Source organism: Garra rufa, chromosome 10 (genome assembly GCF_049309525.1).
Source record: "Garra rufa chromosome 10, GarRuf1.0, whole genome shotgun sequence".
Classification (NCBI taxonomy): Eukaryota; Metazoa; Chordata; class Actinopteri; order Cypriniformes; family Cyprinidae; genus Garra; species Garra rufa.
The window spans coordinates 43895807-43911571 of record NC_133370.1 but is presented as its reverse complement, the minus strand read 5'-3'; the positions used below and the strand labels follow the sequence as shown (position 1 = coordinate 43911571).

The window sequence follows — 15765 nt, the reverse complement described above, 5'->3', positions numbered from 1 at the left end:
CCGTCATCGTGTAATGCGCACGACGACAAACTACTACCTGTTCAGCTTAGCTATTTCCGACCTACTTGTGCTGTTGCTGGGTCTCCCGCTGGAGCTTTATGAACTCTGGAGCAACTATCCCTTTCTGTTTGGCGTTGCTGGCTGCTACTTCAAAACCTGTCTGTTTGAGACGGTCTGCTTTGCATCTGTGCTCAATGTGACCGCCTTGAGTGTAGAGCGCTATAGAGCCGTTGTGCATCCTCTACACGCCAAACATGTGGCGACGCATGCTCATGCCAAGCGCGTTATACTTGTGTTGTGGGCCGTCTCACTGTTGTGTGCCTTACCCAATACCAGTCTGCATGGCGTGGAGATGTTGAAACCCCGCTTTGGACTGACTTTCCCAAATTCGGGTGTGTGTACTGTAATGCACGATAGATGGATCTACAACTTGCTGGTGCAGGTGACAGCGCTGCTGTTCTTCATCCTGCCGATGCTCACCATCACTGTGCTGTATGTCCTGATCGGCCTGCAGCTGCACCGAGAACGGGAGTGTTTTGATTCAAAGACTGGGCTCAATCAGGACGGGGTAAATCAGAGGGCACGTCATCGGCAAGTCACAAAGATGCTCTGTGAGTCCCGCTTCCCCTGCTACACCTGCTGTTGGTCCACTATGCTAGTATGGAAATAGTTGACCCATAAATTTGTTTCTTCATCTGAACAGATTTGGAGAAATTTAGCATTGCATCACTTGCTCGCCAATGGATCCACTGGAGTGAATGGGTGCCGTCAGAATGAGAGTCCAAACAGCTGATAAAAACATCACAATAATCCACACAACTACAGTCCATATAAGTTAATGTCTTGTGAAGTGAAAAGCTGCATGTTTCAATCAGCGTTTCAACATTAAACCATCTCTTCTGGCCAAAACAAGTCCATAATCCATAATAACGCTTCCTCCATTGAAAAACTCCATCTCCTGTTGTTCACTCACATCAAAATCCACCAACATATTGTTAACATTCTGGGCTTTTCACTTGTAAATGGTGCTTAATCTGTGCATATTTCTCTCCTGATTCAGATGGGATGAGAAGGTAGTATGGATAAGACTCGTGTTTCAGCCAGAAGCAACCATTTGAAGTTAACTTCCAGAACAAAAATTAACAGATAATTTACTCACCTCCTTGTCATCCAAGATGTTCATGTCTTTCTTTTTTCAGTCATAAAGAAATTATGTTTTTTGAGGAAAACATTTTAGGATTTCTCTCCATATAATGGACTAAATGCAGTTTTAATGCAGCTTCAGGAAGCGACCAGGAAAACTGGTCTTATCTAGCGAAACGATCTGTCATTTTCTAAAAAATATTACAATTTACATACTTTTTAACCTCAAATGCTTGTCTTGTCTAGCTCTGTATATTCCAAGGTCAAGACAGTTAGGGTATGTCGAAAAACTCCCATCTCATTTTCTTCTCCAACTTCAAAATCATCCTACATCGCTGTTTTACCATTTTTTGTAAGGGGTGTTTGATCTTCTTTGCACGTTCGCTTTGTAAACACTGGGTCGGTGCTTCTGCAGCGATGTAGGTTGATTTTTAATGAAGTTTGAGGAGAAAATGAGATGGGAGTTTTTTTCACGCCGAGTTCACGCAGAGCTAGACAAGACAAGCATTTGAGATTAAAAAGTATATAAATTGTCAATTCATTTAGAAAATGGCCAATCGTTTCACTAGATAAGACCCTTCTTCCTCGGCTGGGATGGTTTAGAGCCCTTTGAAACTGCATTTAAACTGCATTTTGGAAGTTCAAACTCGCAGGCACCATAGAAGTCCACTATATGGAGAGAAATCCTGAAATGTTTCCTCAAAAAAACTATTGACTGAAAGAAAGACATGGACATCTTGGATCACAAGGGAGTGAGTATATTATCTGTAAATATTTGTTCTGGAATTGAACTACTCCTTTAAATAATGTTTTAAGGATGGGTTTGCTAATTATAATCATGCAGCTTTTCACTTCACAAGATATTAATTGATGGACCGCAGTTCTGACTTGAAATGTCCGCTGAGTGGCGCTGTAACTCTAATGTGTAGTAAATGTGGCTCCATCTGACAGCACGTGATGGAGATTTACGACTAATCACAGATCTGGCATTACAGCACTAATCTGCACTACACCTAAACCTACCTCATAATATGAAGAAAAGCTAATGTGACATAAAAACACAGTCGCAAGCATGTCATGTTAGCTTGATTTTCGATTTCTCATTTTTTAGCTCTTTTATCGTGAGTCATGTTTTTTTACAGGATTCATACCCAAGGATTCTGCATCCTAAATCCAATTCCATGCCAGCTGAGCTACCGAGCAAGCTTGTTATATCCAGAGAGTGAAACATATGGATTTGTAATCTTAACTGTATATGAAAATGATTACAAGTGCTCGCTGTTTTACCGCCTCTAATTTTTATTTCTGTTGGAAACTGCGGTGATATGTATTTATTGGTATGTATTTCGCATCTTGCGAAAAAATTCCCAGAGTAAAAATTTTCGTCATGAGATCAGGTACTTGTGGATTATGATGATGTTTTTATCAGCTGTTTGGACTCTCATTCTGACGGCACCCATTCACTGCAGAGGATCCATTGGTGAGTAAGTAATGCAATGCCTCATTTCTCCAAATCTGTTCTGATGAAGAAACAAACTCATCTACATCTTGATACTAATCTTTCAGAGTCAACATGAAACAACCTTTACAACCTATTTTCTTTTCATATTTTCAAGTGTAAATAGATACTCAGTGTGAAAAAAATCAATGGTCTTGAAAGCCAGGATTTATGAGGTACCATAAGTTCAAAAGTGTGATTTCTAGATCCAGAAATGTCTTTTAAAATAGCATTTTCATATATTTTATGGATGTACATTTTTCTTGATATGTCAAGCTTTAAAGTAAATTTCAAGAAAAAAAAAATCCTTATTCTGATCTCATGAGGAAAACGTACCTGTGGGAACTTAATTCGCAAGACATGAAATACATACGAATGAGTACATATCACTGCAGTTTCCAACAGAAATTAACACTAGAGGCGGTAAAACAGCAAGCACATGTAATCGATTTTGTGCACAGTTATGATAACAGTTCCATATATTTTGCTTTCCAGACATAACAAGCTTGCTTGGTAGCTCAGCTGGGACAGAACTGGATTTAGGATGCGTAATCCTTGGGTTTGAATCCTGTGAAAAAACATGACTCATGATGAAAGAGCTGAAAGACGAGAGTTCGAAAAACAAGCTAAAATGGCATGTTTTCGATTGCGTTTTACATCACAGAGCATTAGAGTTCAAATTAAGTCAGAACTGCAGTGCATGTACAAAACCAACATCACTTAAAATGCACCATATGTACGTTCATCTGTTCCGTGGGGAAAAAAACACAACGTACATGACGCTACATATTGCGCATCTTGCGAAAAAGTTCCCACAAGTGCGTTTTCGTCATGAGATCAGGTTGATCTTTATCCAGTAGATCACAAACAACCAGAAAGGTCATTGGTTCTCTGAATGTTGGAGAATGATACTCCTTAGAATCAAAAAGATTGGGAACCACTGGTGTAACCAATTGAGTTAATTTAGTTAAATTATATTTTTGATTTTGAATAAATGAAGTTCATAAGATATTCCCATATCAAAGACGTTTTATAGGTTAACATTAAAGTTGTCCTCAGTGACTTCATCCCAAAAGGAAAATCATTCCAGAGGTTGAGCAAGTTATTACATTCACCCATAAATGATTTACTCACCCTCAAGCCATGTGTGTTTATGACTTTCTTCTTTCAGACAAACACAGTCTGAATTATATTAAAAAACGTCCTGGTTTAGTTGGCGCCAATAGTCTTGCAGATCTTCCATGATCCCACCCCCCTCTCTCTTGCTTCCTGTCATATCTCCACTGTCCTATGCAGAAAAATGCAGAAATTAAAAAAAAAAAAGTGTCCTGGTTCTTAGGGCTACTCGATTATGGTAAAAATCATAATCACAATTATTTTGGTCAATATTGTTGTCACAGGGAGGGTCAGAGACGTGCGGATCCATTTGCAGCATTTTATTGATACAAAACAAACACAAAGGGGCAGGCAGAAATCGTAGTCGAACACAGGCAGAAGGTCGGGGCTGGCAGCGAGAATCAAAACACGGGGAGAAGTCCAGGAATCAAACACAGAGAAAACAAACACGGAAAGAAACGCTCGGAAATAATGACCAGAAGGAACAATAAGACTTCGCAGAGTGGCTGTGTGTGTGAGAAGCTTAAATGCAGTCAGTGTGATGAGGTGCAGCTGTGAGCAGTAATCAGTAAAGTGAGAGCAGGTGAATGCAGTGATTAGTGCAGTGGCTTGTGGGGAATGAAGTCCATGAAGTGTGGTGCAAGAGTTCATGATGACAGGATAGACCAGATACGTGACAGAGCCCCTTCCCGAAGGAGCGGCTTCCAGACGCTCTAACCACCTAATACAACCTGGAGGGTGGTGGAGCGGAGGCGGAACAGGGGGAGGGATGGAGGGCCAGGTCCATGTAGGGGTACTGGAACCATGAACTGAGGCGGAGCCGACGGAGGGAGAAGCCATGGTGGAGGAAGGGTTGGCTCCTGCCTGGGGCCGACCGACGGAGGTGGAGCCGGTGGAGCCCGAGGCGAAACTGGAGAGTCGATGGTCCTGGGCGACACAGAGGATCCGGAGGACCAAGGCGGAACCCAAGGCTCTGGCGACCCCGGCGGAGATGGAGGTCCGGAGGTACGCAGCGGAGCCGGAGTGACAGAGGATCGAGGCTGTGCCCACGGGAGGGAGGAGGTCCACAGAGCCGGCAGGACGGAGTGACGAGGCGCAGCCGGTGGAGTAGAGTCCAGAGGCGAAGGTGGGGCGACAAATGACCGGGGCGGAGCCGGAGAGACGATGGAGCCCGGAGGAGCTGGTGGGCCGACGGCCGACAACGGAGACGAGGGAGCACAGAGCCGGGGTGGAGCCGCAGGGTCAGAGGGCCGAGGTGGAGTCCAGGACTCTGAGACTGGAGGTGATGGTGAGGGATCCTTCAGTCTGGACACCGATGGAGACTGGCAGTCCCACGGCAAGTCCTCTGCACCGAAGGTGGGATGTGGGTGAGCAGAGGGACTGTCAGGAGACAGAGGTGGCGGGACTGGAGCAGCAGGGAGGGTGGGTGGGAACAGTCCATGCATGAGCTCCGTGACCAGAACCGGGCAGACAGGAATCTCAGGACGACTGGATGGAACCAGCGGAGGCTCTGGAAGGCTGGGCGGAACCAGCGGAGGCTCTGGAAGGCCGGGCGGAACCAGCGGAGACTCTGGAAGGCCGGGCGGGACCAGCGGAGGCTCTGGAAGGCCGGGCTGAACCAGCGGAGATTCTGGAAGGCCGGGCTGAACCAGCGGGGGCCCTGGAAGGCCGGGCTGAACCAACGGAGGCTCTGGAAGGCTGGGCTGAACCAGCGGAGGCTCTGGAAGGCTGGGCGGAACCAGCGGACGGTCTGGAAGGCTGGGCGGAACCAGCGGAGGGTCTGGAAGGCTGGGCGGAACCAGCGGAGGGTCTGGAAGGCTGGGCGGAACCAGCGGAGGGTCTGGAAGGCCGGGCGGGACCAGCGGAGACTCTGGAAGGCCGGGCGGGACCAGCGGAGACTCTGGAAGGCCGGGCGGGACCAGCGGAGACTCTGGAAGGCCGGGCGGGACCAGCGGAGACTCTGGAAGGCCGGGCTGAACCAGCGGAGGCTCTGGAAGGCTGGTTGGGAGACCAGCTGCTCGAGCCGACAGCAGCGGTGGGTCCTCCACGCTAGACATTAATCTTTGATAAGTCTTGGGTGAAAATTTGGGCGTGGCGGCAGCCACCTTGGGTGCAGATTCTGGCGTGGCGGCGGCCATCTTGTGAACAGGCTCTACCTCACCCACAGTAAACGGAGATTCACAAAACAGCAAAACAAAGTCTATATACTGTGTGAGGGTCCAACTGGGGTCCTCCTCAGGTAAGTTCAAGCTGATCTCAGTGTCCAATCCGCTCCAAAAACATTCCTTGAGCATAGTTTCATCGCAAGGTGCCAGGTAACTATAAGCAATGAATTTCTCCACATAATCCTCGATGGGGCGGCCATCTTGAAAAATGGAGCAGAGCAAACTTACTGGATTGGACAGTCTTCCTGATAGATCCATTCTTGGGTGGTCGTTCTGCTGACGAATAAAGCCGCTGGATCCTATATCCTATATGGTATTGGCGAAGTCTTCTGTCACAGGGAGGGTCAGAGACGTGCGGATCCATTTGCAGCATTTTATTGATACAAAACAAACACAAAGGGGCAGGCAGAAATCATGGTCGAACACAGGCAGAAGGTCGGGGCTGGCAGCGAGAATCAAAACACGGGGAGGAGTCCAGGAATCAAACACAGAGAAAACAAACACGGAAAGAAACGCTCGGAAATAATGACCAGAAGGAACAATAAGACTTCGCAGAGTGGCTGTGTGTGTGAGAAGCTTAAATGCAGTCAGTGTGATGAGGTGCAGCTGTGAGCAGTAATCAGTAAAGTGAGAGCAGGTGAATGCAGTGATTAGTGCAGTGGCTTGTGGGGAATGAAGTCCATGAAGTGTGGTGCAAGAGTTCATGATGACAGGATAGACCAGATACGTGACAATTGTAATCACAATTATTTAACACAATTATGAGTGCATCTGGAACTTTATATGATTGATTTATTTAAAGATAGCAATACAATAGAAAAAAAAGATACAAATAAAACAGTTTGGGGGAGGGGGGTTAATGTATTTAATTGAATGTAAAATAAAACAGCATAGTCTTCACTGTAAGAATTAAACATGCTTTGTTTCTTGTAAAAACTACAAAAGTCCCTCCATCAAGAGCAGTGAGTGATTTTCTCTTTGTCTTTTGTTGTTTGATTAACATTAAGCATAGAGACGGCAGAAGGAATATTACTTGTGACCACTTTAAAGGAACACTCCACTTTTTTTGGAAATAGGCTCAACTCCCCCCAAGTTGATAAGTTGAGTTTTACCGTTTTGAAATCCATTCAGCTGTTTTCCTGTTCTGGCGATATCACTTTTAGCATAGCTTAGCATAGATCATTGAATCCTATTAGACCAATAGCATCGCATTCAAAAATGACCAATGAGTTTCGATATTTGTCCTATTTAAAACTTGACTCTTCTGTAGTTATATCGTGTAAGATCGGCCGAAAAAGTAAAGCTGCGATTTTCCAGGCCGATAAGATTAGGAGCTACACTCCCATTCCGGTATAATAGTCAAGGAAGTTTGCTGCCGTAACATGGCCGAAGCAGGCGCAGTAATATCACGCAGCACATGTGCAAATGCTAACCAAGCTGGGAACTAATTTCAGGCGCTGCGTGATATTACATGCTGCGTGTATTAGTACAGTCATGGCCAAAAGTTTTGAGAATGACAAAAATATTAGTTTTCACAAAGTTTGCTGCTAAACTGCTTTTAGATCTTTGTTTCAGTTTTGAAATATAATTATAAGCACTTCATATGTTTCAAAGGCTTTTATCGACAATTACATGACATTTATGCAAAGAGTCAGTATTTGCAGTGTTGGCCCTTCTTTTTCAGGACCTCTGCAATTCGACTGGGCATGCTCTCAATCAACTTCTGGGCCAAATCCTGACTGATAGCAACCCATTCTTTCATAATCACTTTTTGGAGTTTGTCAGAATTAGTGGGTTTTTGTTTGTCCACCCGCCTCTTGAGGATTGACCACAAGTTCTCAATGGGATTAAGATCTGGGGAGTTTCCAGGCCATGGACCCAAAATTTCAACGTTTTGGTCCCAGAGCCACTTAGTTATCACTTTTGCCTTATGGCACGGTGCTCCATCGTGCTGGAAAATGCATTGTTCTTCACCAAACTGTTGTTGGATTGTTGGAAGAAGTTGCTGTTGGAGGGTGTTTTGGTACCATTCTTTATTCATGGCTGTGTTTTTGGGCAAAATTGTGAGTGAGCCCACTCCCTTGGATGAGAAGCAACCCCACACATGAATGGTCTCAGGATGCTTTACTGTTGGCATGACACAGGACTGATGGTAGCGCTCACCTTTTCTTCTCCGGACAAGCCTTTTTCCAGATGCCCCAAACAATTGGAAAGAGGCTTCATCAGAGAATATGACTTTGCCCCAGTCCTCAGCAGCCCATTCGCCATACTTTTTGCAGAAGATCAATCTGTCCCTGATGTTTTTTTTGGAGAGAAGTGGCTTCTTTGCTGCCCTTCTTGACACCAGGCCATCTTCCAAAAGTCTTGGCCTCACTGTGCGTGCAGATGCGCTCACACCTCGCTGCTGCCATTCCTGAGCAAGCTCTGCACTGGTGGCACTCCGATCCCGCAGCTGAATCCTCTTTAGGAGACGATCCTGGCGCTTGCTGGACTTTCTTGGACGCCCTGAAGCCTTCTTAACAATGCAGTGGAAAGTTTTTTGGGGGATTAAGTTAATTTTCATGGCAAAGAAGGACTATGCAATTCATCTGATCACTCTTCATAACGTTCTGGAGTATATGCAAATTGCTATTATAAAAACTTAAGCAGCAACTTTTCCAATTTCCAATATTCTCAAAACTTTTGGCCACGACTGTATACTGTAACTTCAGAAGAGTCAAGTTTTAAATAGGACAAATATCGAAACTCGTTGGTCATCTTTAAACGCGATGCTATTGGTCTAATAGGATTCAATGATCTATGCTAAGCTATGCTAAAAGTGATATCGCCAGAACAGGAAAACGGCTGAATGGATTTCAAAACAGTAAAACTCAACTTATTAACTCAGGGGGAGTTGGAGAATGAGCCTATTTCCAAAAAAAAAGTGGAGTGTTCCTTTAAGAGCTGCATGGATCCAATATACTGTTACACACGTGTTTTCATTCTCAACTGTTACATTAACTTCAGACATAGCTGACAAAGGTTTACACGAATAATCACCAAACGCCGCATTTTGACATACAGTCAAGCCCAAAATTATTCATACCCCTGGCAAATTCTGACCTAAAGTTACTTTTATTCAACCAGCAAGTTTTTTTTTTTGTTTTTTTTCCCCGGAAATGGGCTTCTCCAAAAAGATAATAAGATGATGTACAAGAGGCATCATTGTGGAAAAAAAATATTTATCTGCTTTTATTTACATTTGAACAAAAAGTGGCATGTCCAAAATTATTCTTTGCAAACTGTCACAGTCTATGGGAAAATCCAAAGTTCTATGCCATTCCAAATAGTCCAAGCTGTTCTAAAGCATCCTAACCCTGATTCATTGGGAACAGCTGTTTTAATCAATTTAACAGGTGAAAAACAGAAGCTCTCTGCAGTCATGACTAAGACAAAGGAGCTCACTGAGGACCTGCGGCTGCGCATTGTGGCTGCTCACAAGTCAGGAAAGGGCTATAAGACCATATCTAAATGTTTTGAAGTTCCAGTAGCTACAGTGCAAAGTATTATTTAAAAAATACAAGACGTTCCGCACTGTGAAAAATCTCAGAGGACGTGGTCGGAAGCCAAAAGTTACACCTGTGCTGGCCAGGAGGATAGTGAGAGAAGTAAAAAAGAATCCAAGGATCACCACCAAGGCCATCCTGATGAATCTGGGCTCTGCTGGTGGCAACATCTCAAGGCTGACAGTCCAACGGACTCTGCACACCGCTGGGTTCCACGGACACAGACTAAGGAGGACACCACTTCTCCAGATAAGGCACACAAAAGCCCGCTTGGCCTTTGTAAATGCTCATCTGGACAAAGAAGAAGACTTCTGGTTGAAATTGAATTGTTTGGCCACAATGATGTAGCCTTCATTTGGCGTAAAAAAGGAGAAGCCTTCAACCCTAAGAACACCATCCTCACTGTCAAACATGGTGGTGGGAACCTAATGTTTTGGGGGTGTTTTTTTTTTTTGTTCAAATGTAACTAAAAGAGTAAATAATTTTTTCCACAATGATGCCCCTTGTACATCGTCTTATTATCTTCTGGGAGATGTCTGTGTCATTTCTAATAAAAAAAACTTGCTGGTTGAATAAAAGTAACTTTAAGTCAGAATTTGCTAGGTGTATGAATAATTTTGGGCAGTTTAGGTAGGCATCTAAAGCTAAACGTTCACTTTACTTGTCCATGTTCTGTTCCGTCTCTGAATGCATACACAGAACAATGCAAATTCTCTTTCATGCTTTTAAAAACACAACATCAAATAAACATTAATAAATCAAGCACGTCCCATTTTATGCAAGTCACATTACATGATTTTACTGATTTGCATGTGAAATTGGCCTTTTATAGAGGAGTGAAAGCGCATCGGGAGCAATAATTGTTTTATCTCGATTATTCAAGTTATATCTCGATGTTCAAGTCAATGTATTTTCATAATTGTTTAAAGCCAAAATCGAAAACGAAACTGAATTTCGATTAATTGCACAGCCCTACTGGCTCTTTTAAGCTTTATAATGGCAGTGAATGACTGTTGATATTAAATAATACCTATCATATACACCTAGGATGGCTTGAGGGTGAGTAAATCATGGGGTATTTTTTTATTTTTGGGTGAATTATCCCTTGAACTCTGAGTTTTCTCTAAGTAAACTCATAATTTGCTGCGTATTGGTAATAAGCTGTAGTTCTTAGTTTAAGTATGGGGTTGGGTTAAGGGATTTAAAATGCTTTATAAATACTATTAAACAGCTAATATGCTAGTAATATGCATGTAATAAGAAACTAGTTAATAGTGAATAGTGTTCCCTAATCTAAAGTGTTCCCAGACACTTTATTTTTAATAACTTGCATAATAAGATCATGAATATGTATCGGGGAAGAAACAAGGGTCAATTTTGTCTTTGATTAACTTTAAGGCTACTTTTTACACTGGGTTGAGGAACATTTGTGACCTTGGACTACAAAAACCAGTCATAAGGGTAAATTTTCTGATATTTAGATTTATACGTCATCTCAAAGCTAAATAAATAAGCCTTCTATTGATGTATGGTTTGTTAGGATTGGACAGTGTTTGGTCGAGATACAACTATTTGAAAATCTGGAATCTGAGGGTGCAAAAAATCTAAATACTGAGAAAATTGCCAAATGAAGTTCTTAGCAATGCATATTACTAATCAAAAATTAAGTTTTGATATATTTACAGTTGGAAATGTTCAAAATATCTTCATGGACCATGATCTTTACTTAACATCCTAATGATTTTTGGAAAGAAAAATTTTGACCCATACAATATATTTTTGGCTATTGCTACAAATATACCCACTAAAGACTAGTTTTGTGGTTCAGGGTCACATTTTACAGTTTTGAATGCCAAGTTTGTCAAAATAATAGCTCAATTCATTGCTTCTTTATTGTCTTTAATGACCTATTTTCATTTCTAGGTGAACTATTCCTTCAAAACAGCTGAAGCAGACTTATGTTGCAATGTTTCCACCACAGATAAATAAGCAACACATTGCATGCTCGTCATACTTATCTAGTAGATGATATTAATCTTGCTCATATTAAAAAAAACAACATTAACCCAAGGTTTAGAAATGTACTGTGTGAAATCATAAAACGTAGCAACCCAGGATACATTATGAGCAGTGTAGAAGAACGTTAATAACAAACTTCTAGTGTTCATTATTCAAAGCTGAAAAACTTGAGTATTCTTTTCTAAATATTATGCTCGAAAAAGAAATAGAGAGTCAATTACCAGCTTTTTTTTATAATGACACATTCTTGTCCTGTGCATGAGATTTTACATTTGAGATCTGTCCTGAAAAACAGAAAATGCTCATCTGTGCTTTATCAGCCTCATGTCATGTTATTGTAAATACAAAGGGAATCTGATTTAGTAATAGCGTCAGTCCGCATCTGGCTTATTGTAATAGCTGCTCAGCACTACGCTGTGTGGCCTTCCTCAACAAATTTCAACATGTACTTTGATACTAAGATGCAAACAAAATACTTCAGATCTAGTCATCTGTTCTCAAGTTCATAAACACTGTCAGTAGCGCAGATGTGTGCCAGGAGTAACAATTTGTTTAATAGATTTAAACACATTACAAGTGTATCTGGATGCTTAAACCACGCTCAGATGTGTGGATGTCATCACATTAGATAACACAATAGTGTCATCTACAAACAAACGATGTCAGAGCTTTTCTCAGAACTAACGTCACTTTTAGCCATTTTTTCTAATGACTATTAAAGGAATTGTTTGCTCCAAAATGACTGAACATTTCCTCCTCTAAAGTCATCCAAGATATAGATTTGTTTCTATATCAGAACAGATTTGGAGAAATTTGGCATTACATTGCTTGCTCATCATTGGAGTGAATGGGTGCCGTCAGAATGAGAGTCCAAACAACTGATAAAAACTTCACAATTTTCCAGAAGTAATCCACACTACACCCTCGCAGTTTATCAGTGAATGTATTTTGAAGTGAAAAGTTGCGTGTTTACAATAAACAAATCCATCATTAATTTTTTTTATTTTTTTACTTCAAACCATTGCATTGCTTTTATTTGCCCCATAATATTGCTTTCTCCAGTGATAAAGTTGTCTGGTCACTGAATCAGAAGAGAAATATGCACCGCTATAGCCCCGTTTACAAGCCAAAACCGTTCTAAACATATAAGCCTGTGGTTTAGATGGGAGGAGGGGGAGGAAGTGTTAATATGGATTATGGAGTCATATTTTGGCCAGAAGCAATGGTTTAAAATTAAAACGCATTAGTGATGAATTTGTTTCTAAGACATTAATTGATGGACTGAAGTAGTGTGGATTACTTGTGAATTATTGTGATGCTTTTATCAGCTGTCTAGACTCTTAAGCCGCGGTCACACTAGATTTTGAGCATGCGAAATTCCCTCGGATACTGCTGCAACAGTCGTGATATGACGTCATGCTCTGCTGCGCCTTTTTAAAAGTTAAATTCAGCACATGACACTAATAATACATTTGAAATGTAAAAACATACAATCTGCTACACTTTAATGTTTAAATTTAAGGTTCTTTTCATTCAGCTAGAGGTCATGCTGTGACGTACCGATCTCCTGTTGGTCACACAGAGTCATGTGATGCGAATTCGTTGATCAGAGTTCACCAGGCTTTAACTTTAAATATTTCGCACAGGCTTGCGTTTCCGGTCTAATGCATTCGTATGCGTATGAATGGAAGTCAATGGAACGAAAAGTGCAGTGTGACTGCACCTTTATTCTGACGGCAAAGGACCTATTTGTGAGCAAGTGGTGTATTGCTACATTTCTCCAAATCTGTGCCTCTTGGATGGCCTAAGGATGAGTAAATGTTCAGCAAATGTTTATTTTGGGTGAACTATTCCTTTAACTGGTTTAACTGGTGATTTTTAGTGGATGTATGAAGTCAGTTATCCTCAAGTTCACACAAGTGTCCTAAAAAAGTAACAGGTGTTGTTCATCTCTTTATCCTTAAACATGATCCACTACCTTGCTGAAAAGAAAAAAACAGCTAAAACCAGCCTGTTTTTTTCACCAGGGTAATGTTTGAAAACCACAAAATAATGTAATAAAATTTAGGGCTGGGTACTGACCCAAATTTCACGTTATCATTTGATTTCTCTTCACATCGCTGCTGAAAAAAAACAGCTAAACTGGTTAAAGGCTGGTTGGCTGGTCTTAGCTGGTGGTTTCCCAGCCTGACCAGCTAAGACCAGCCTGGCCAGGCTGGAAAAGTGTCCAAAACCCCTCTAAAACCAGTCTGCTGACCAGCTATGACTAGCTCAACCAGGCTGGTTGACCAGCTAAAACCAGCCAACCAGCTTAGGCTGGTTTTAGCTATTTTTTTTTTTTTTTTCACTAGGGAAGCTTAAGATTATTCGATTCTGAATTTGGTTTGATTCAATATTGATTATTTTGAATATATATCAGGTATAGTACATTGCAAGTTTTCTCAATGAAAAAAACTAAATCTTTCAATTAATGCTGTACAATATTACAGTTGAGGTCAAAGGTTTATATACGCTTGATTCTTAATACTGTTGTTACCTGAATGATCTGCAGCTTTGTTTTTTGTTTTGTTTAGTGATAGTTGTTCATGAGTCTCTTGTTGTCCTGAACAGTTAAACTGCCTGCTGTTCTTCAGAAAAATCCCCAGCATATTTGAACCCTTTCCAACAATGACTGTATGATTTTGAGATCCATCTTTTCACACCGAGGACAACTGAGGGACTCATATGCAACTATTATAGAAGGTTTAAAGAATTTGTGGCACCTGAAGGATTTTTCAGAAGAACAGCGGGCAGTTCAACTGTTCAGGACCAAAAAAAAAATAAAACCAAAAAAAAAAAAACAAAGCTGTGGATCATTCAGGTAACAACACAGTATTAAGAATCAAGTGTATGTAAACTTTTGAACAGGGTAATTTTTAGAAATTTAGAAAATAGAAAATAGACTAATCATTTCTTGGGATTTAAAAATTGAAATTGTTTCGCAAAAATGAGAATCTAATAAAATCGACAATTAGATTTTTTTTACCCTGCCCTAATAAAAATGAAAAAGAAATGTTATATACGTTTATGTAATTTTTAATGTACTTTTCTCAGGTGCATTGGTGATAGTGTTTGGAATCTGCTGGGCCCCGTTTCACATCGACCGCGTCATGTGGAGCTACATCGATGACTGGACTGCAGAGAACCACCATGTCTTTGAGTATGTGCATCTGCTTTCTGGTGTCTTCTTCTACTTGAGCTCAGTGGTCAATCCCATCCTGTATAACCTCATGTCTTCGCGCTTCAGAGAAATGTTCCGTGAGGTGGTGTGTCAAAAAGACCATCGTCAGCTCTCAATAAGTAAGGTCACATTACGTAGTGTTGTTTCTGCCTCTTTCTCTGCCTCCAACTCTGTCTCGTTTTCTGTAAAATTCAACCCTCGTGGGCTGCCACACACTCTCTAGAAAATACTAGACGATTCTGCTCAAGTTATCTTATATCACTTATAGTTGCGCCATCTAAGTATTCAATACTGTATATACCGTAAAGTTAATGAGTGCTCATGTAATCAAGTTAACATTCAGAGATATGGCAAAATAGCCAATATACACACAGATATACAAACACAATATATACACTATGATTAAAAAGTCTGGGGTTGGTACGCTTTTTGTAAATGTTTCTTTATGGAAGTCTCTTTTGCTCACCAAGGATGCATTTACAGTGCCCTCCACTAATATTGGCACCCTTAGTAAATATGCGCAAAGGTGACTGTGAAAATAAATATGCATCGTTTATCCTTTAGATCTTTCATTCGAAAAATTCACAAAATTCTAACCTTTCATTGAAGTAAAATGATGGAAAATGGGGGAAATCTCATTATGAAATAAATGTTTTTTTCTAGTTCATGTAAAATATCTCTGAAGTATATTCCCATTAATATTACATTTTTTTTAGCACACCAGGGTGGCTAGGAGTATAAAACTGTCCAGCCATGACTTTCTGTTCCACAGGATTATAAATATGAGGAACACAAAAGCCAAATTCCCTTAATCATCCATCACAAGAAGTAAAACCAAAGAATGTAGTTCTGATGTGCAGAACAAGTTTGTTGAGCTTCACAAAATAGAAAGTGGCTGTAACAAAAGAGCTAAAGCATTGAAAATCCCCATTCCCATCATAAGGGCAATAATTAAGAAGTTCCAATCAACTAAAGATGTTACAAATCTGCCTAGAAGAGGACGTGTGTCTATATCATCCTAATGCACAATAAGGAGGAGAGTTTGAGTGGGCAAAGACT

The 15765-nt window shown here is 41.1% G+C and overlaps 1 protein-coding gene across 1 annotated transcript; it reads left to right on the top strand.

Moving 5' to 3' along the window:
* The first annotated feature begins 10 nt into the window (after positions 1-10).
* On the top strand, positions 11-15297 carry nmur1b (neuromedin U receptor 1b). Its single transcript, XM_073849765.1, has 2 exons — positions 11-611; positions 14580-15297. Exons 1-2 carry the CDS (start codon positions 14-16, stop codon positions 14927-14929), a joined length of 948 nt encoding a protein of 315 aa, XP_073705866.1. The 5' UTR covers positions 11-13; the 3' UTR covers positions 14930-15297.
* Positions 15298-15765: the final 468 nt, after the last annotated feature.